The sequence below is a fragment of the Candoia aspera genome, chromosome 4 (assembly GCF_035149785.1).
Source record: "Candoia aspera isolate rCanAsp1 chromosome 4, rCanAsp1.hap2, whole genome shotgun sequence".
NCBI classification, from domain to species: domain Eukaryota; kingdom Metazoa; phylum Chordata; class Lepidosauria; order Squamata; family Boidae; genus Candoia; species Candoia aspera.
Window position 1 is genome coordinate 89651802 of NC_086156.1, and position 22068 is coordinate 89673869.

A 22068-nucleotide genomic window follows, 5' to 3' on the forward strand; every position below is an offset into this window, starting at 1 on the left:
GAACCTCTGGACACATTTGAAACTCATTGTCAACCTTTTGTGGTAGGCCAGATCAGAAGCAGGAAATTTGGTAAGGTACTTTCTTGTTGTAGGATCTATTAACTGAATCTGGAAAGCTGTCCAAAACCTTCACAGCCTCTTTTTAAGGATGACAATATCAAGATGAGACTGTTAGGAGTCTCTTTCTTTGACCTTGTACTTTTCAGGGGCTGAGTGACCATTTCTCTTCTCTCTTCTCCTTCTCAAGGCCATAGCTAAATTCCTCAATAGTCAAGCTTCATGAAGGCAAAGTGGAGAAAATGTGCAAAAGCATTAAGGTGACTTGAAGATGATTTCAAAATCAAATGTGTGGTGGAGTGCACAGTTGTAACTTTAGAACTTGCCAACCTTGATGATGGATATGGCACCCCACTACCACTGAACTGAGCATTATTACAACAGAAATCAGGGGCCATATTCAGCTTGCAGTGGGTAAATAAAGAAATATTAGTGCTTCTCTCTTAGATTGTGTATCTCTTTACTATCATCAGATCTGAAAATTCATTTCCAAGCATGCAGGAGAGAGGTGTATTTAGACATATGGAAATGTAACTGAAAGGCAGAAAAATAATGTTTAGAATGGTTGCATTAGGAAAGAACTTCAAAGTATGGTTGAACTTTGTGTTTTGAGAAGGGAGAATAGGAAATAGTCTATTTCAGATTTCCCCTCTGCCCCTTTGGTAATTTTTGAAATCAATTTCATTACTTCCTCACCCCCCTCCCACCCAATGAAGAAAATCACCAACTAGGTGTGCTCCACAGGGAAGCCCATAGTCCAGGTGTTTTTGATCCCAAAGCTAACTCTTAGCTTTTCTCATGTCAGGGCAAATGTCTGGGTAAAATACCAAGTGTATTTTGAGAGGGAAAATATTGCTAAAAAGCATTGATGCTTGATTCACTTAAAGCTATTTGAGATTTTTCTCAAATAGCTCATTGGCAGGAAATTCAAAACAACCAAAGGAGTATTTCAAGAGAGGCTAATCATCTAAAACATAATTAACTAAAAAATTATAATGTGCTATTTAGGTAAGCAAACAGCAAAGATGGTTCCTCTGCATGGATTTTAATTATACCTCTGCTAAAGTTCTTCTCTCTATCCAGCAGTCTTATCCATCATTTGTAACTAAAGATGGAAGGGTTCAACTAAAGATCTCATTCAACATGTTGAATGGAAGACTGCAATTATAGGATAGTGAAGAGGTAAAATACTCCTATTGGACTAGGAGTAGAATTATCCATGATAAAGTCCATCCTATGCCAGGAAAACTCAGTAAATGACTCTCTCCTGTATTTTTTAATTACCTCAAAGAAAAATCATTGTAAGGATAATGAGATATATCATTAAAATCTAATATATCAATCCATCAAATGGATGAAACAAACAAAGGTGGTTCATTTGAAGAGCACCATGTTTATGGAGAGTACATGTTTCCTACATGATGATGAACTGTCATGGGTTGAGTTAGTTTTCAGCTTTTTCTTTTACCAAAATGTGAACATCTTCCTGCCCATAATCTTTTTTATTGCCATTTTTACCTCCTGATTCCTCAGTGTATAAATAAGTGGGTTCAAAACTGGGGTAATTGTGCTATATATGAGGGTTAGTATCATTTCTTGTTGAGAGGAGGTACCCAGAGTGGGAAGCATATAGTTAAACAATACAGGAATGTAGAGTAAAGCCACCACAGTCAGGTGGGATCCGCAGGTAGAGAAGGCTTTCTGTCGACCACTCTGGGACTGCACTTTGAAAAGAAGGAAAGTAATAATGTAGAAATAGGAAATTACTGTGATGATAAAAGGGCCCATAGCAACACAACTGGTCACAGTATTGAGAAGCATGAGGTTGAGGTATGTGCTGCCACAGGCCAGTTTCAACAGTGGCTTAATGTCACAGACAAAGTGTTTGATTAGATTTGGTCCACAGAAGGGAAGGTGAGCAGTCACAACTGCATGCATCAAGGCATGGAAAAAAGCAGTGGACCAGGCAGCTGCTGCCATCAGAAGATAAACCTCTTTTCTCATGAGGAGAGTGTAACGCAAAGGATTGCATATTGCAATGTAGCGGTCATAGGCCATGATTCCAAGGAGAATGCCTTCAGTACCACCCATGAAATAGAAGAAGAATAGTTGGACCATGCAGCCACTGAATGAAATAGTTTGCAGCTCTGATAGAAATCCTTGTAACATTTTTGGAACAGTTACTGTGGAATAGAAGATGTCAAGGCAGGAAAGATTCCCAAGGAAAAAATACATGGGAGTATGAAGTTTATGTTCAGTTAAAATCACAATAACAATAACTCCATTTCCTACCAAAGTGGCCATATACAACAGCAGAAAAATTGCAAAGACTATATACTGAAGCTCGAAGACATTGTTCAGGCCCATCAAAACAAATTTTTCCACCTCTGTTTGGTTCTCCATCACTAAAAAGGAAGCAGAAAGTAATAAAGGCAGGAACGAATAACTGCAGAATGATAGGAAACATTCTACACTTCTTTCACAGCTAGAAAGATGGAAGAATGCAAAAAATTGCCAAGAGGAAAATAATGAATATGATTAACATGATACATATCAGTAACAAAGGAAAGGTAAAAGTAATTTATACAAAGTTTACCTCATTTCTAAATATGACAACAAGAAAGAGAGGAAGATTTGGTGTTTGGATAAATTTAAAATAAATTTGCTATTTACAATGGCAAAAAGTATGGAGGATTTTTTAATGCTTGTGACTAAGAATGAATCTGGTAAGTCCAGCATGGAGTTAATAGGTTGTCATACCTGAGAGAGAGAAGAATGTCCTTCTGGTTTCAGAACAATAAGTCTCAAATATCTAAATATGTGCTATATACAGTCAATATAGGGTTTATGTTATCTTTTCCAATTCCCACAGTTCTACCTACTGAATCCTTGGAATGTTATCAAGATGCCTCAAAGCACTCAATAAAGAATTATTACTCATACTTCCCAAAGAACTGGGGAAGCCTCACTTTCCTCGATTAAATAAAACTGCTACAAATGATTGCTGCAAATGGTCTCCTAGGAAACTATTTTGGTACTGTCAGACAAATAGACCCCATCAGTCTCTTCAAGATACTGTGAGAAGAAAGAAATCTTCATCTAAGGAGGATGGTCAGTCAATCCTTTCAGACTTTCCTCTTAATTTATTAGTACACAGAAAAAGCCCCCCCCCCACATGTAACAGATAATATGCTTATCTGACATGTTTTACAGCTCATACTTAGCCTCTAAAATATACTGGCAACAGCTGTAGCTGCAGATTATTATTTTGTCCTTCAAAAGGAGCTGAAATATTAAGTGTAATTGTGCCAACATGCTTCCTACTGGCCTCACACTAGTTGCTGCTGTGGTACTCTTTCACATATCTGACATTATCTCCTGGCGTTCACACTCCTGACAAGAAAACTTCTTTTTCTCAGGTGTAAAACAATATGGATTCAGACTGAGTTTGGGTTTATATAGCAAATTAGAGTAGGTTGAGATAGCATTGGGTAGTCTGTAGTTCATTCCATTGAGGGAATTCAGCTATTGTCTTACCGTGTTGAAAAATCCAGATCAGATAATATAATATTATTTTGTTTTCATGTCAGATGCTGAGTGAGCTCAGCCTGGGTAAAAAATATGTTCAGCTTCCAGAAAATCTAAATGAAAGAACTATAAGTGAGTTACACAACACTATTATTAAACTTAAAGGGATGGGCTGTATTAAATATCCACACGGGAAGCTATTATACACACACACACACAAATACGCAGACATATATATATATATACATATACATATATATATATATATATATATATATATATATACACACACACACAAACACATACATACATACACACACATACATACATACATACACACACATACACACAGACATACATACATTACATACACACACACAAACAACATATTTTCAGTTTTCCAAGGAAGAGTGAACTACTTATATCCAATCATGATAAGTTAACTGCCTTTTGTCCTCCAAATTTCCATTATCTCAAAATATCAATTTATCTCAGACAGACTGATGACGAACTTTCTAATTTTAATCTTTGGTTGTAATACAAAGTATAGCAGAGAAAATGCTACCTTTAGTCAAGTTAACACCTGGAAACTGCATCCAAATTAGAATGAAATTTAGTTTCATTCAGAAGATTTCATAAATTATCAAATAATGTGCTGTGACCTTAAAAACTGTAGAAGTAACTTACAACATACAGGCTTTTTTTCCCCATATAATATTAACCCTTTTTGTTCTAACAATGCATGGAACAAAAAGAATAATTCCTTTTCTCTCCTGATTAAATGCATTTGCCTTGGCAGCCCAGCAGAAAGCCCTAGAAGGATTTGTCCTTAATCAGATTGCTCTGAATTCCTAGTATGGACCAATCAACAAATACACTATATAGAGAGACAATGTGGATTAATGGGTGTTGTTTTGGTATGATATTGTGATGGGGATTCCATTATTTTTTCCTATCACACTGTTTACCTAGAGTTATCAATTTTTAAGATGACTGAAAGAAATACCCATATATTTCCATGATGAAAATAATGAATCCAACAGAAATCCCCTGAATAAAATACTCATAGCTAGTATCTATTTCTGTTAGGTATTCTGACAATCTGTACCTTTATGAAACCTCGTGCCCAGCCAATAAAGAAAACGTAAGGTACATATAGCATAAGAGATAGGAGATCAACTACATTCGTTTAGATCGGTGCAAGACATAAGCCCTCATAATAAAACGTAGATTCAGTTCTCTGTATGTTTGTGTCATGTGTTTGTTTGCAATACATTATTCTCCCCTCTTTGGGGAGGAGGGCAAATCCATGAAGTAGTGTGGTCCTGTGGGGATAAATCTACTGAATTTGAGAACGTAAACAATTTCTCCCACCAATTAAGACTATTTAAATATATTTTAATGGCCAAGACATTTCCCCCCCCCCCCCAAGGCACTGGAATACCACCAGAAATCTCTTCTGTACTGAATTAAAATCTTTAGTAGTATAAGGGATAGAGGAAAAATGATTTTATATCTCCTTTACTAACTGAAAATGATGCCCTGCATCAGTACCAGGACATGCTTACAGCCATCACACAGCCCAGTAGAGCAGAATGAAAACACCCAGAAGTGACTTGTCTTAAAAAAAAAGAAAAAAAAGGCTGTCCCCCACATAAAATATATTTACCAGCACACTTGGTTTTTCAATGTTTTGCTGAGGAGAGTGACCACCATGCCCTGATTTGGTTCTTATAGAGCAGCCTAAAGAAGCTGTAAAGAAATTTGAGGGTCTAGCAGCATGAAAAAAAAGTGGGGGAGAAATGTGAGAGTTAAGTGCTTTGAGAAGGACTTGAAAATTGGATGGATAGTGGGGTGACCCAGTTCCATTCCTAGATCTTGCCATCTTTATCTGCACTTAATCATGTTCATTCTGCTAATTTCAATTGATCAATTAAATAATAATAATAATAATAATAATAATAATAGAAGAAAATCCACATTTATCCTCTGAATATCTCCCAAGTATATACACTATTTTCTTTAAAAATAAGTTCTTGTTTTTACTGGACAATTTCCAGAAGTGCAGGATGCAAATAATACCTGTATTTCACTCTTTGTATAAATCTGAGGGATACATATTGCTTAGTTTATTTTAAAATGTGGACCACAAAGGTTCCACACTGTCTCATGATGGATTGATTCATTGTACTGATAGGTGCATTTCAAGAAATTCTGGCTAATACTAAATAGACAAAGATTAAATAAAGATAAGATTAACCATTGGGCCTTGCTTCTTATTATATCAAGAGAGAACTACCTGAAATAAATGGGGGGGGGCATGAAGGTTCAACCTTATTGCCAATAATATATGTAGGTGTTTAACATCTTTTTGTGAGGGATAGAAGGATGATGTGGATAAGGCTGTACATGCATTGCTCTTACCTAATGCCTCTATACTGTCCTCCATTTTCCTGATGTTTCCATACTGAGTAGCCAAATGTGAAGGCCTCCACATTTAAATATCTCCAAAATAGTTAGAGCAATAGATCTTTCTTCCAATTTCAAAACTGAAAGAAGTGCAGTCAATGTTGATAGTTCAATCGATCCCTATTTTCCTTCCTTCCATGTCATCAGTGCCCTTCCTTTCCATGCAGCTGCAGGTAGGAAACAAAGCCCCTAGAATACAAGGAACATATTCCATCCCAGGAAATAAAGAGGAGGGAATCATATAGGGTTGATCTGCACCAGAATTAGACCATTGCAATATATAGAGTCTGAGGTATAGGAAAGAAGTCAAATGCCTTTAACAGAGCATTGATCTTCCCTGCTTTCCTTTTACAGTACTGATAGATCACCTGTATTGTGTAGATTCTGGACAGTATACAAATAAAGAACAGTAACAATTCAGATAACAATAGATAACAATGGAAAATGGCTGATCAGAGCCTTCCTCCTATGTAAAAGGCTTTTTGAAAAAGAATGATCTTAAGTGCTTTATGAAACAGCAGATAAGTTAGGGGCCCTACATACTTCCAGGCACACTGTGTTCCATAGCTCTGGGTCTACTACCCAAAAGGCCTGTATTCTTGCCTAACTAACCAATGTAACTCACCACAAAGTAGCATTTCAATCTCTTCTATTGAATTCAGAGGGACATTAAACTTTAATTGGATTGTGTCCTTAGTTTTTTCACACAAATTCAGTATAAGTTAATATCTTGCATTCAGTGTATGCAATTATCCACATGTACCTAAAACTAATTTGCAGTAATGCAGGACAACGGCAAGTTTACACTTATAAAAGTTTAAAGCAAAGATTGAAGAAATACTGTTTCCAAATCGAACTTGGAGTAGGTGAAATAAGAAATCATTCAAAAATACTAACTTTATATTTTACAATGAGAGAATGTGAAGGAATGACAATCTCAGAATGAAAATGTCATATTTTTCCCCTGCAATACTTTCTCAAATCAGGGTTCATGACAGTTTTTGTGGGAAAAGGAAAAAAAAAAAAAAAAAAAAGAGAGAGAGACAGCTACAAACTCAGTGTGTTTTAAAGGACTAACCTCCAAACCAGATGTTAAGATTCAGAAGCTAACATCATTTTCTCAATTTGTAGTCAATGTAAAGCTGACATGGAAAGTGTTTTCTAGGGAACAATTTTATAAAAGAGCATTGACACTTCATTTTCTTTAAAACAAAATTGAAGATTACATATAAGTAGATAGAGAATGCCACAGTTCTACTGTGACAGAAAACTACAATGGATGCAGTATCTTTCCAGCGTTTCCAGTCACCAGAAAGTTACTCTTTTTTTGTCCACAAACTTTTTCATTGCAATTTTAACCTCCTGATTCCTCAGTGTATAAATAAGTGGGTTTAGAACTGGGATAATTGCACTGTATATGAGAGTTACCATTATATACAGTGGGAAGCATGTAATTAAACAACACATGAACATAAAGTAAAGCCACCACAGTTAGGTGGGCTCCACAGGTAGAGAAGGCTTTTTGCCAACCACTCTGGGACCGCACTTCGAGGAGGAGGAAAGTAACAATGTAGAGGTAGGAGAGGAGTATGAAGATAAAAGGGCACATAACAACACAACTGGTCACAGTGTTGAGAAGCATGAGGTTGAGCTGTGTGCTGCCACAGGCCAGTTTCAACAAAGGCTTGATGTCACAGAAAAAGTGCTCAACGTGATTTGGTCCACAGAAGGGAAGATGAGCAGTCACCACCGCATGCATCAAGGCATTGAAAAATCCAGTGGACCAGGCAGCTGCTGCCATTAAGACACAGACCTCTTTTCTCATGATCACAGCGTAGCGCAAAGGATTGCATATGGCAACATAGCGGTCAGAGGCCATCATTCCAAGAAGAATGCCCTCACTACTTCCAAAGAAGTGGAAAAAATGCAGCTGGACCATGCAGCCCTTGAAGGAAATTGTTTGTATTTCTGTTAGAAATCCAGCTAACATCTTTGGTACAGTAACTGTGGAGAAGAAGATGTCAAGGCAAGAAAGATTTCCAAGGAAAAAGTACATGGGAGTGTGAAGGTGTGGTTCTGTGAAGATTAAAATAATGATTGTAGCATTCCCCACTAATATGGCCAGATACAAAAGCAGGAAGATTGTAAACAGAAGCTTTTGAAGCTTGAAGAGGTTGGTCAACCCCATTATGATGAATTCGCTCACCTCTGTTTGGTTCACCATCACTAAAAAGGAAAGGGAATTGACAAAATAAATGAGATGTTAGCAAGATATACCAAAAAGAAATAAGAAAATAATGATAAGATGACTGGCTGGTGAAAGTTCGAAATGACCAATGTCCAATAAAAGTATGTAAAACAGTGTAGAACTCTATTCCCATAATTGTTTCATTTATATATTAACAATATGGTTGAATTTTTTGCTAAACCAGAATTTCACTCTCCATCTTTTGCCCATCTCCCTGTTCCTATTGTTCTCTATGTCAACCTCAAAAACAGGGAGGGGGGGCATATCCAATTTGATAATAGATTATCAAGCAGCACAGTTAGGGCATATGATTCCATTCATTATGGAAGAGTCCTAAACAATGGATCTAAACTGAAGTTATACTAAAGCCACATATAGATTTGTATAGCAATAAGGAACCTCTCAATAAAGATCAGATAGAACAGCAAATACATGATAAGTCACCATAGTTCTTCTGTTATCAACTCAAATCTCTTTTGGGCAATAGGAATGTTAGACCTTTGGCAATCTGGCCTTGTACCAGTGTTAAGAATTTAATACTTAACTACTTTGAACAAGCAAAATGAACAATCTCAAAAATTTATAGGTTATTATTGATGCACCCCATGGTTTAACGGAAGCTTGGGATACTGATCTTGGTAAATCCAGATAGGAGACAAATTGACAGGACTTAAGGATACTGGGTGGATTCACTTCAGCTTCAATGCAGGAATGGCAGTGGACATTATACATCACTGGTACTTGACTCCAGTTAGATTGGCACATATATATCAAAATTACTCTTCTGTATGTTGGAGAGGGTATCCCCCCCCCCCAAAAAAAAAAAGGTCTTTCAGTAGTGCTAATCATGTAGTACATCTTCTTCCATTTGGTGTAAAATTTTTGCTGTGATATCTACTATTACTAAACAAAAAACGGAATATTCCATTACTGCATTTATTTACAGGACCAACTCTACAGTTTAAAAATAAGGAATCTATTATCTATTTAATTTTAGCGTTTAAAATAGTAATTGCCCACCTTTGGAAATCTCTAGAATCTAACAATGGAGATATGGATTAATGAGGACTCTGAATGCTACATTGGAAAAAAAATCAGAGACAAAGTTAAAATAATCAAACATCAGAGGGAGGAACCAGAATTCTATCAAATCCAGATGGATTTTATATTTTATCTCAAGAGCAATAGAAGATAATGTGGTAATATTTTAGGTATTATAAAACTATAAAACCATAGTTATCCTTCAGTGGAGGACCTGGACCCAAATCTCCAGACTGAAGGAAACAGGGTTTCCACCTCCATTACAGCTCAATAATCACCCTTCCCTCTTCTAGTCCCAGATATTTATATAACATTTCCTACACTTCACCTAGGAGAGTCTTCACCTTGGCCCAAATCAGGAAATTACATGTAAGGGTAACAACTGATAGCTACATCAAGATCCCCAGTTAAAATCACATTTGTATATGTTCCTACACAGAAATTGAATATGTTCACATGTGCTGCTAGAATGACCTCTATGCAATAAATGGAGGACAGAACTTATAATACCGATTGTTAGAAATATTAATTGCTCCTCTGAGAAGAATGTTATCATTTCCCTCCTGAAGAAACACATTTCAACTATTACCAACAAGGCTAAATGTTAAGAATAGCCATGGCTTGCAGAAATCTAGCACCTTCTTAACACTGGTAATTGTTTCAGACTTGCTGGTAAAATATTTATTTTATTGCTATTTTGTTACACTGTTTTATATTGTATTTGTTTTTATCTCATCTTCTTTTAAAAAAATGATCATTACACTGTTTTATATTTTATGTGTTTTTATATCATCCTCTTTTAAATATTGGTCATAGACAAGGAGTCAATCTTTGCTTTCTGAAAGTGTCTTCACCTAGCAGAAAACCTGAGAAGGATTATTCTTCAGTTAGAATCTTCAGAAATCCTTATTTGGATCAAGCAGTGAGTAAACAGTATAAACATTAATGTCAAGACTAATGTGTCTTAAGTCTTGTGGTATTCTCATGGTAAATATTCATTTTTTCCCCTATTCTATTTCAAACTCAGATTTATCAAATGCTTACCTGCCTTAAAATAGGTATTTGCATATTGCCATGAAGGGGGAAAGACAGAATGTTCCAAAGAGAAATCCCCTGAATAAAATGTCAAATCTAATGTCTATATCTGTTAAATATTTAGGCAGTTCATACGTGAATGAGACCTCTTTCCTACTAAAGCACGAGGAAATGATAACTGAAGATAAAATGGCCCAAAACATTGTGTCTGTCTGTATGTCTCTGTGTGTGTGTGTGTGTTTGTGTGTGTGTCCCTTTTTGGGAGAGATGGGCGGTGATAGCAATTTGTAAAATAAATAAATAATATTATATGTGTGTGTATATATATATATATACACATACATACATACATACATATATGGGGAAGGAGCAATTGCATTAGTGATTTCCATATGTGGTGCTAATGGAAATATTTATAGAAATAATGGATTCTTGGTTTGATATAGAGTAAGAGATTGATTATGGAAATTGCTGTATATTCTTGCTGTTGAAGGTTGGAAGTCACTTAATCTTCAAAATTCTTTTTTCTTTTGTTTCACACTTTTTTTAGTTTTCTCTTTTTTTTTTCTTTTTGTAGGTTTTTCTTTTCTTTTTTGTAGTTTTCATCTTTTTTTGAAACTTGATGAATTATTTTGAAAAAAAAGAATGGGACCAAAAATTAGCAACCTCAGTCTCAGCAACAATGCATGCTTCTATGAAGAGATTATGTCCAAAAGATATTAAAGAAGAAAAGAGAACATCTTGGTGTGAAAGAGAATATCTTGGAGGAGTCACAAGATAAAGAGATGAATTATATTTTGCCTGAGGCAGAACCATCAGTACATAAAAAAATTGCAGAAGTACTGGAAAATAATAATAATAATAATAATAATAATAATAATAATAATAATAATAATAATAATGGACTATAAAACTGAGAACAACTAACATGGAAAAAGAAATGACAAGCCAAGAAATTGATCTGGATAAGAACTTTTTACTGGACTTAGAAAAGAAGTTGTTTAAAGTCTTGAAGAAATCTTTGAGATGGGAAAAAGAAAAAAAAAATGAAGGAAAGATCAAATCCTATGACAGCACCTGAATTAACTAAAGATTAAGATTCTTAGAAGCAAAAGGAAAGAGTACAAAGTTGGTTTATTTGACTAAGATCTGGATTCCCTTTACAGGAGTGACAGTTGTGGCTAGTAGGACCTTTGTGCAATTTCATGTTGTGCACCAGTTGTGCCCATTCCTGGATTGTGAAGCCCTGCTCACAGTTACTCATGCCCTGGTCACCTCCTGAATTGACTACTGTAACGCACTCTACATGGGGCTGCCCTTGAAGTGTATCTGGAAGCTTCAGCTGGTGCAGAATATAGCATCATGGGCAGTTATGTGTGCCTCTAGAAACACTTATTTTACTTCTGCTGTGTGAGCTGCATTGGTTACCAGTCTGCTTCCAAGTCTAATTCAAGGTGCTGGTTTTGACCTTTAAAGCACTATATGGCAGGGGGGCAGGTGATATGAGGGACTGCTGCTTTCCAAAAATATCTACCCATCCCATCAGGTCTGGCAGGAGAGGCATGCTGTGGCTCTCATGAGCTAAAGACTTCCATCTGACAGGACCTAGGAGGCAAGCCTTTTCTGCTGTGTCCCCCAAACTCTAGAACATCATTCCACACAAAGTGAGGTTAACTCCAACCCTTATGGCCTTCTGAAAAGCCCTCAAAATGGGTTCTTTTCAGAAAGCTGGAGATCCCCTGGATCTCCAAATGCAAAATGTTGCCCTTTGGGTTTTCTTCCTTAATAACCCTTACTCCAAGGAAGGGAAACCTATGGTCCTCCTCAGGGTTCAGAAGAACAGATTTCAGCTTCCTTTACCATTCTGGCTATTGTTGCTAATTGTTGTGCTAGTACATTTTGTTGGAGGGTCACAGTTTTCATCTGTATTACAAATGAGGTTTTTGAGCAAAGCCATGTCAATCTGCAGACAGCAAAGCTGAAAAAAACAGAAAATGAAGCTGCTGTTGATAAGGAGTCAAATATTGCTCAGCAATGCTCTCGTTCCTTTCAAAGGATTCAAATTAGTATTGTTACACTTTCATAACATGGTATTGATGAAACTTTGAACAGGTGATATTTTATCCAAAAATATACTCATTCTAGTCCAATGGACTTCAACAAATAATAATAATAACAACAAAATCTTGCATAAGCTACCACAAAGTAGCATTTAAATCTCTTCCAAACAATAAATAGCCATCATCAACATTTATTGGATTGTGTCCTTCACTTTTCAGCATAAAAACCATACAGACAATATCTTGCATTCAGTGTCCTGCAGTTATCCACATGTATCTAAAACAGTTGAACTGAGAATCGATTTCCAAGCATGAAGGAGAGAGGTATGTATACATATACAAAAGTTTAAAGAAAGCAGAAAAATACTGTTTCCGTTTGTATTTGAAATAGATCTATTAAGAAATTATATAAAATATGAGTGAAACTTTAAAATGAGAGAATATGAAATAATGATCTTCTCAGATTTTTTTTTCCTGTACAATAATTTCTGAAATCAGTTTTCATGACCATTTTTGTGCAAAAGAAAAAAGACACAAGCAGCAAGCTGATATCTTCCACTCTATAGTCTAAAGTCCAGGTGCCCGCTTGAGCTGGGACAAATGTCAAGGTAACAGGGCAAGAGTATTTCTGGGGAACCAGTTTGCTAAAAGGTATTGTCACATACTCTTAGTGAAGCAAAGTTTTAGATGACATTCTAATAGCTCATCAGCAGGATTTTTGAAAGAGCTGAAAGAATTTTTCAAGGGAATGCAAGTTAAACATTTAATTTTGTTTAATTTTGGGGGGTGGCAGCAAAGGTACAGAAGTCATATTGAGATCAGCAAGGAACATTTATGGTTCTACCACTTGGTTTTTTATGATACGCTTGGGTAATATTGTAGATTGATGTGGTGCTTGAAAATCAGTCTTCCCAACCAATATCTAATTCATAAAGGTTTCAAACAATTCTCGTCCAATGGGATGAATGGGAAGACAGGGGTCATTGGAGACCCAGAATTGTGCACAAGTAAATTTATTGAATTAGGACTTGGAAGATATATGATCAGCTCCACTCTCAGACAGAAAAATTCACCGTGTGGCTCAGAATCACTCACTCTTTCTCCTAAAGAGCAAATTATCTCAATGTATTATTTTTGCTGGTATAAAATATAAGAGAAAAGATGGAATAATAATTTAATTAAATAAATATACATAAATATAGTGAGCAGACTCAACTAATGCCAGTTATGGCAAATTATAAATTCCAATTGTGATACTGAATTATCAGGAATGGAATGTTTTTCCAGGATTTCTTTTCACTAGAAAGTTAAAATCTTTTTCTTAACCATCTTTTTCATTGCTGTTTTAACCTCCTGATTTCTTAATGTATAGATTAGTGGGTTTAAAACTGGGGTAACTGCACTGTATATGAGGGTTAATATCATCTCCCGTTGTGATGAGCTACCGACAGTGGGAAACATGTAATTAACCAACACAGGAACATAGAGTAAAGCCACCACAGTCAGGTGGGATCCGCAAGTGGAGAAAGCTTTTTGCCGACCACGCTGGGACTGTACTTTGAAGAGAAGGAAAGTAATAATGTAGAGGTAGGAAATTACTGTGATGATAAAAGGGGCCATAGCAACACAACTGGTCACAATACTGAGGAGCATGAGGTTGAGGTGTGTGCTGCCGCAGGCCAGTTTCAACAAAGGCTTGATGTCACAGAAAAAGTGCTCAACTTGATTTGGTCCACAGAAGGGAAGGCGAGCAATCAGCACTGCATGCATCAAGGCATGGAGAAACCCAGTGGACCAGGCAGCTGCTGCCATCAGGACATAAACCTCTTTTCTCATTATCACCGTGTAATGCAAAGGTTTACATATTGCAACATAGCGATCATAGGCCATGACTCCAAGGAGAATGACTTCACTACTGCCCAAGAAGTGGAAAAAATGCAGCTGGGCCATGCAGCCCTTGAAGGAAATGATGTGCAGCTCTATAAGAAATCCAGCTAACATTTTGGGAACAGTAACTGTTGAGTAGAAGATGTCAAGGCAGGAAAGATTTCCAAGGAAAAAGTACATGGGAGTTTGAAGGTGAGGTTCAGTTAAAACCACAAAAATTATAGTACCATTCCCCACTAATGTGGCCAAATATAACAGCAGGAAGACTGTGAACAGGACATTCTGAAGCTTGATGAGATTAGTCAGCCCCATTAAGATGAATTCACTCACCTCTGTTTGGTTCTCCATCACTGAAAAGGAAAAAGATAAAGGCCCATTTTTATTCATCCAGCTACAGTGGCCACTTGCTGAGATGGGTGGCTATAGAAATTGAATGAATGAATGAATGAATGCATGAATGCATGCATACATGCATAGATAGATAGATAGATAGATAGATAGATAGATAGATAGATAGATAGATAGATAGATAGATAGATGCATGCATGCATGCATGCATGCATGCATGCATGCATGCATACATACATACATACATACATACATACATACATACAGTCAGAACGCTACAGTGGCAAAAACACTCCAGGCGATATAAAATTATGTTTATAAAGTGTGAAGTTGACTCTGCCAAGCATATAGAAGTAGTAAACTGACTATTAAAAGAATAAGAATGACCTCTTGAATTTGATCCTTTGAATTTCAATCTTCTAATTAATTATTGAATTACTGTAAGATCCCTGGGGTTTACTTTCCCTTTTCCAAATTACAAAGTTCTAGGTCATCAAATTCAAGTATTATCTGTCACTTCAAATGTGCCTCCAGGTGTTCAGTATACAGTGTCTCCTCCATGTCCCATCCACACTTTCTGCCTCAAGAGAAGAAAAGTCTGTCCTAGCTGTTTTCATATACCACAAATTATCACTCCCCAAAATATGACCTCTCAGGAAATTACAGTTGTTGGTTCAGACAAGTGGATGCTATCATGCTGATAAAGACATACTAATGAGAAACATAATCTGTAGACATTGAAGCAATTTGATTAGCCTGCTTCCTTAAAAGCAAGGAAGAAAAACATGGAAATAACAAAACTGTTTTATACAATATGATCAATCTAGGCTATACATACAGTGCAAGATTAATCAGAAATTCATTCTAATATTCGAACCTGCCCTGCAGGATTATGCCTTAGAATTTTGATGGTGCATCATGATGGTGATTTGATCCTCTATTTCCCAAGTTCTTCTTCCCAGAGTCCTTCTGAGTGTTTTTAAGAGTGTCCCCTCTGTCGCTCAGTATCTGTGACTCTTCCATCTTTTACAAGAATGATTTCCCACCAGAATCGAAACTAACCCTCCACCTCAGCAAAACTGTCAGTATGTATGCATGGATAAGAGAAGAACCAGCAAGTTGCTGTGGCTGAGTGCAGGCTCATTACAGGTATGCTGCGGTTTTATCTTTACATGATAGATTACTTTTATTGGTCTGGGACTCTGAATAGCATTTTTAACTGAAATGATAACCTTTAAATAAAACATAATCAAATATGGCATGCAGTGTTTCTTTCCTCTGAAACCAGCAATGAAAACTGGTGAGTTAAATATATGCAGATAATTATTTTTAACTTTTCAAATTCCTCCAGAAATGTGCCCCAGATTTGCTCTTGGCAGTGCCTTTATCTAGCAGGAAAAGGGAGAAGACCTATCCTTCAATCAGAATCCTTAGATTTCCTGTGTTGGACAAAGCAAAACGTATACTATATGGCTACAGCTCTCTGCAGTTATATTTGTTGACTGTTGGCATATCATCATGAGCAATATCTCTTTTCCTCACACAAATTAATCATTGTGTACCATAGATTATAGGTAACTGCATATTACGCAGGAAGGTGGGGGGAAAAAGTGTTAAATAGAAATCTATTTAATAATGTATATTTCAAGTCTAATGTCTATATCTGCTAAATATTTGGACAGTTCATACCTTGAGGAGACCTCTTTCCCACTAAAGTACAAATAAAAGATTACTGAAGATAAAATGGCCTAATAGTAAAATAAATCAGCTGGGCATAATTAGAAGGGAAGAAAGTAACCAACCTTCCTTGCAGAACACATCTTGAATTGATTTGTATCTTTGCAAATTATGTTTGTGTTATAAAATATCATTTCCTGTCACTGGGGGAAAAGGGAACAATCCATGAACCAGTTGTTCTTGATTGCTCATGTGGGGATACATTTAGTGAGACTGAGTATGCACATTATTTGTATAGCCAATCACTCAACTATATTTTCAGTTGAACCCCCCCCCCAAGACATTGGAATAGGAACATGAATCTCTTGTGTTTTCCTTGAAAAAGAGAGGAGAGTCTGTTGTAATATATAAACATATAAATCAAACTGATAAAGTCTGTCCCCCACATAAAATATATTTACCAGCACACTCGGTTTTTCGATGTTTTGTTGAGGAGAGTGACCACCATGCCCTGATTTGTGTCTTATAGGGCAGCCCAAAGAAGCTGGAAAGAAATTTGAGGGTCTAGCAACATGAAAAAAAGTGGGGGGGGGGAATGTGAGAGTTAAGTGCTTTGAGAAGGAGTTGAAAATTGGATGGGTAGTGGGGTGACCCAGTTCCATTCTGAGATTTTGCCATCTTTATCTACACTGAATCATGTTCATTCTACTGATTTACATCAATAAACTACATAGTAAGAACACAAAGTGGGACGCGGTGGCGCTGCGGGTTAAACCGCTGAGCTGTCGATCGGAAGGTCGGCGGTTCGAAACCGCGCGGCGGGGTGAGCTCCCGTTGCTCATCCCAGCTCCTGCACACCAAGCAGTTCGAAAGCATGCAAATGTGAGTAGATTAATTGGTACCGCTTCGGCGGGAAGGTAACGGCGTTCCGTGAGTCATGCTGGCCACATGACCCGGAAGTGTCCTATGGACAACGCCGGCTCCAAGGCTTTGAAACGGAGATGAGCACCACCCCCTAGAGTCGGACACGACTGGACTTTACGTCAAGGGAAACCTTTACCTTTACTAAGAACACAAAAAAATCCACATTTATCCTCTGAATGTCTCCCATTTATACATTTTCTTTAAAAATAAGTTATTGTTTATAGTAGATGTTTTACAGAAGTGCAGGGTGCAAATAATATCTGTATTTCAGTATTTGTATGAATCTGAGAGATGTATATTCCTTCATTTACTTTAAAATGTGGACCAAAAAGGTTCCATACTGTGTCGTGATGGATTAATTCATCATACTGATAAGTGCATTTTAAGAAATTTTGGCTAATACCAAATGCATAAGGGTTAAATAAAGATAAAACTAACCAGTGGGATCTTGCTTCTTATTATATCAAGAAAGAATCATCTGAAAGGGAAAAAAAGGAATGAAGGTGCTCTTACTTAAGGTCTCTATATTGTCCTCCATTTTCCTCATCTTTCCACACTGAGTAACCAAGTGTGAAGGCTTCCACTCTTACATATCTCCAAGATAGATAGAGCAATAGATCTTTCTTCCTACCTCAAAACTGAAAGAAGTGCAGTCAATGTTGATAGTTCAATCAATCCCTACTTTCCCTCCTTCCATGTCATCAGTGCCCTTGCTTTCCATGCTGCTACAGGTGGGAAACAAAGTTCCTAGGATACAAGGAACATATTCCATCCCAGGAAATAAAGAGGAGGGAATCAGCTAGTTTTAATGTGCACCAGAATTAGACCATTGCAATATATAGAGTCTGAGGTATAGGAAAGAGTTCAAATGCCTTTACAGAACATTGATCCTCCCCACTTTCCTTTTACAGTACTGATAGATCACCTATACTGTGTAGTTTCTGGATAGTATACAAATAAAGAACAGTAAGAATTCAGATAACAGTAGATAACAGTGGAAAATGGCTGGTCAGAACCTCCTCCTGTGTGAAAGGCTTTTTGAAAAAGAATGATCTTAAGTGCTTTATGAAACAGCAGATAAGTTAGGGGCCCTACATTCTTCCAGGGACACTGTGTTCCATAGCTCTGGGTCTACTACCCAAAAGACCTGCATTCTTGCCTAACTAACCAATGTAACTCACCACAAAGTAGCATTTCAATCTCTTCTATTGAATTCAGAGGGACATTAAACTTTAATTGGATTGTGTCCTTAGTTTTTTCACACAAATTCAGTAAAAGTTAATATCTTGCATTCAGTGTATGCAATTATCCACATGTACCTAAAACTTATTTGCAGTAATGCAAGACAATGGCAGGTGTACACATATAAAAGTTTAAAGCAGAAATTGGTAAATACGGTATTCAAATAAAAGAAATCATAAAAAAACACTGATGAGACTTTACATTTTAAAATGAGAGAACATGAAGGAATGACAATCTCATCTCAGAATGACAATCTCAGATTTTCTCCCATGCAATAATTTCTCAAAACATGTTTCATGACATTTTTGGTGGAAAAGACAAAAGACACAACCACAAACTCAGTGCCTTCCACAGGGCTAGCCTCCAGTCCAGATATTTAACATTCAGAAGCTAAAAACATTTTTCTGAAGTTAGAGTCAAAGTAAAGGTGACATGGAGAGTACATTTCTAAGCGAACCGTTTTATAAAAAAGCATTGACACTTAATTTTCTTTAAAGCAAAACTGAAGATTTTATTCAAGTAGATGGAGAATGCCATTTTTGAGAACAGTTCTACTGTGACAGAAAACTACAATGGATGCAATATCTTTCCATCATTTCCATTCACCAGAAAGTTACTCTTTTTTTGTCCACAAACTTTTTCATTGCAATTTTAACCTCCTGATTCCTCAGTGTATAAATAATTGGGTTTAGCACTGGGATAATTGCACTGTATATGAGAGTTACCATTATGTCCTGTTGTGATGAGGTACCCAGAGTGGGAAGCATGTAATTAGACAATGCAGGAACATAAAGTAAAGCCACCACAGTTAGGTGGGCTCCACAGGTAGAAAAGGCTTTTTGCCAACCACTCTGGGACCGCACTTCGAGGAGGAGGAAAGTAACAATGTAGAGGTAGGAGAGGAGTATGAAGATAAAAGGGCACATAACAACACAACTGGTCACAGTGTTGAGAAGCATGAGGTTGAGCTGTGTGCTGCCACAGGCCAGTTTCAACAAAGGCTTGATGTCACAGAAAAAGTGCTCAACGTGATTTGGTCCACAGAAGGGAAGATGAGCAGTCACCACCGCATGCATCAAGGCATGGAAAAATCCAGTGGACCAGGCAGCTGCTGCCATTAAGACACAGACCTCTTTTCTCATGATCACAGCGTAGCGCAAAGGATTGCATATGGCAACATAGCGATCATAGGCCATCATTCCAAGAAGAATGCCCTCACTACTTCCAAAGAAGTGGAAAAAATGCAGCTGGACCATGCAGCCCTTGAAGGAAATTGTTTGTATTTCTGTTAGAAATCCAGCTAACATCTTTGGTACAGTAACTGTGGAGAAGAAGATGTCAAGGCAAGAAAGATTTCCAAGGAAAAAGTACATGGGAGTGTGAAGGTGTGGTTCTGTGAAGATTAAAATAAGAATTGTAGCATTCCCCACTAATATGGCCAGATACAAAAGCAGGAAGATTGTAAACAGAAGCTTTTGAAGCTTGAAGAGGTTGGTCAACCCCATTATGATGAATTCGTTCACCTCTGTTTGGTTCACCATCACTAAAAAGGAAAGGGAATTGACAAAATAAATGAGATGTTGACAAGATATTCCAAAAAGAAAATAATGATAAGATGACTGGCTAGTGAAAGTTTGAAATGACCAATAAAAATGTCTAAAACAGGGTAGAACTTTACTCCCATTTTGTTACAGTTATTGTATATATTAACAATATGGTTGAAATTTTTGCTAAATCAGAATTTCAATCTCCATTTCTTGCTCATTGCCCTGTTCTTATTCTTCTCTATGTATAACTCAAGAACAGGGAAGGGGGGCATACCAAATTTGATAATAGATTATCAAGCAGTATTGTTAGAGTCTATGATTCCATTTATTATGCAAGTGTCCTAAACAATGGATCCAGATTAAAATAATATTAGAGCCAAATATAGATTTGTACAGCAATAAGGAACCTCTCAATAAAGATCAGATAGAACAGAAAAAAGGTGATAAGTCACCATAGTTCTTCTATTATCAACTCAAAACTCTTTGGGGCAATAGGAATGTTAGACCTTTGGCAATCTGGCCTTGTACCAGTGTTAAGAATTTAATACTTAACTACTTTGAACAAGCAAAATGAACAATCTCAAAAATTTATAGGTTATTATTGATGCACCCCATGGTTTAACGGAAGCTTGGGATACTGATCTTGGTAAATCCAGATAGGTGACAAATTGACAGACCTAAGGATATTCACTTCAGCTTCATTGAAGGAATTTCAGTGGGAGGTTATACATCGCTGGTAATTAACTCGTTAGATTGGCACATATATATCAAAATTAGTCTTCTACATTTTGGACAGGTTATCCATCCCCCCCACCCCCCAAAAAACAAACTTTCATTTGTGGTAATCACACAGTACATCTTCTTCCTTTTGGTGTAAAAAAATTGGTGTGATAATTACCATTACTAAACAAAAGATTGAATGTTCTCTTACTGTATTTATTTACAGGACCAACTCTATAGTTTAAAAATAAGGAACATATTATCTATTTCATTTCAGCATTTAAAATAATAATTGTCCAACTTTGGAAAACTCTAGAATCTAACAATGGAGATATGGATTAACAAGGCCTCTTTGATTGCTATGTTATTAAAAATCAGAGACAAAGTTAAAATAACCAAACATCCAAGGGAGGAATGCTATCAACTCTATCAAATTCAGACGGATTTTATACTTCATCTCATGAACAATAGACTATAACGTAGTAATATTTTAGATATATGGTAAATTTGTACATGTATAATACTTGTCTCTTTACTTACTTTTCAGGAGATTTTGTTTTTTGTTTTGTATTTTCTATACCTTTTTTCTCTATGCATCTTAGATTTATTTAGTTACTTGATAATATTTGTTAATCATGGTTCAATTACAAGAGAAAAGGGGGAAAAAAGAAGAAGACAAATCAGTGTTGATCTGGCTTACTGTGGCTTTCCTTTTCCACCCTTAGCTGGTCTCACCAGTGATAAAACCATAGTTGCTCTTCAGTGGAGGACCTGGACCTAAATCTCCAGATTGAAGGAAACAGGGTTTCCACCTCCATTACAGCTCAATAATCACCCTTCCCTCTTCTAGTCCCAGATATTTATATAACATTTCCTACACTTCACCTAGGAGAGTCTTCACCTTGGCCCAAATAAGGAAATTACATGTAAGGGTAACAACTGATAGCTACATCAAGATCCCAAATGAAAATCACATTTGTATATGTTCCTATATAGATGTTCAATCTGTTCCCATGTACTGCTAGAGTGACCTCTATGCAATAAATGGAGGAGAGAACTCATAATACCGATTGTTAGAAATATTAATTGCTCCTCTGAGCAGAAAGTTATCATTTCTGTCCTCGAGAAACAAATTTCAACTATTACCAACACGGCTAAGTTTTAAGAATAGCCACGGCTTGCAGAAATCTAGCTCCTTCTTTACACTGGTAATTGTTTCACACTTTTCTGTAATGTATTTGTTTTATTGCTACTTTATTACACTGCTTTATAATGTATTTGTTTT

The 22068-nt window shown here is 36.6% G+C and overlaps 4 protein-coding genes across 4 annotated transcripts; all 4 read right to left on the bottom strand.

The window, feature by feature from the left end:
• Positions 1-1521: 1521 nt before the first annotated feature.
• On the bottom strand, positions 1522-2460 carry LOC134496459 (olfactory receptor 12D3-like). Its single transcript, XM_063302187.1, has one exon. It carries the CDS (start codon positions 2458-2460, stop codon positions 1522-1524), a length of 939 nt encoding a protein of 312 aa, XP_063158257.1.
• Positions 2461-7408: 4948 nt separating this feature from the next.
• Positions 7409-8278, bottom strand: LOC134497294 (olfactory receptor 12D1-like). Its single transcript, XM_063302962.1, has one exon. It carries the CDS (start codon positions 8276-8278, stop codon positions 7409-7411), a length of 870 nt encoding a protein of 289 aa, XP_063159032.1.
• Positions 8279-13737: 5459 nt separating this feature from the next.
• Positions 13738-14673, bottom strand: LOC134496461 (olfactory receptor 12D1-like). Its single transcript, XM_063302188.1, has one exon. It carries the CDS (start codon positions 14671-14673, stop codon positions 13738-13740), a length of 936 nt encoding a protein of 311 aa, XP_063158258.1.
• Positions 14674-19118: 4445 nt separating this feature from the next.
• LOC134496462 (olfactory receptor 12D1-like) lies at positions 19119-20057 on the bottom strand. The gene has a single exon (XM_063302189.1). It carries the CDS (start codon positions 20055-20057, stop codon positions 19119-19121), a length of 939 nt encoding a protein of 312 aa, XP_063158259.1.
• Positions 20058-22068: the final 2011 nt, after the last annotated feature.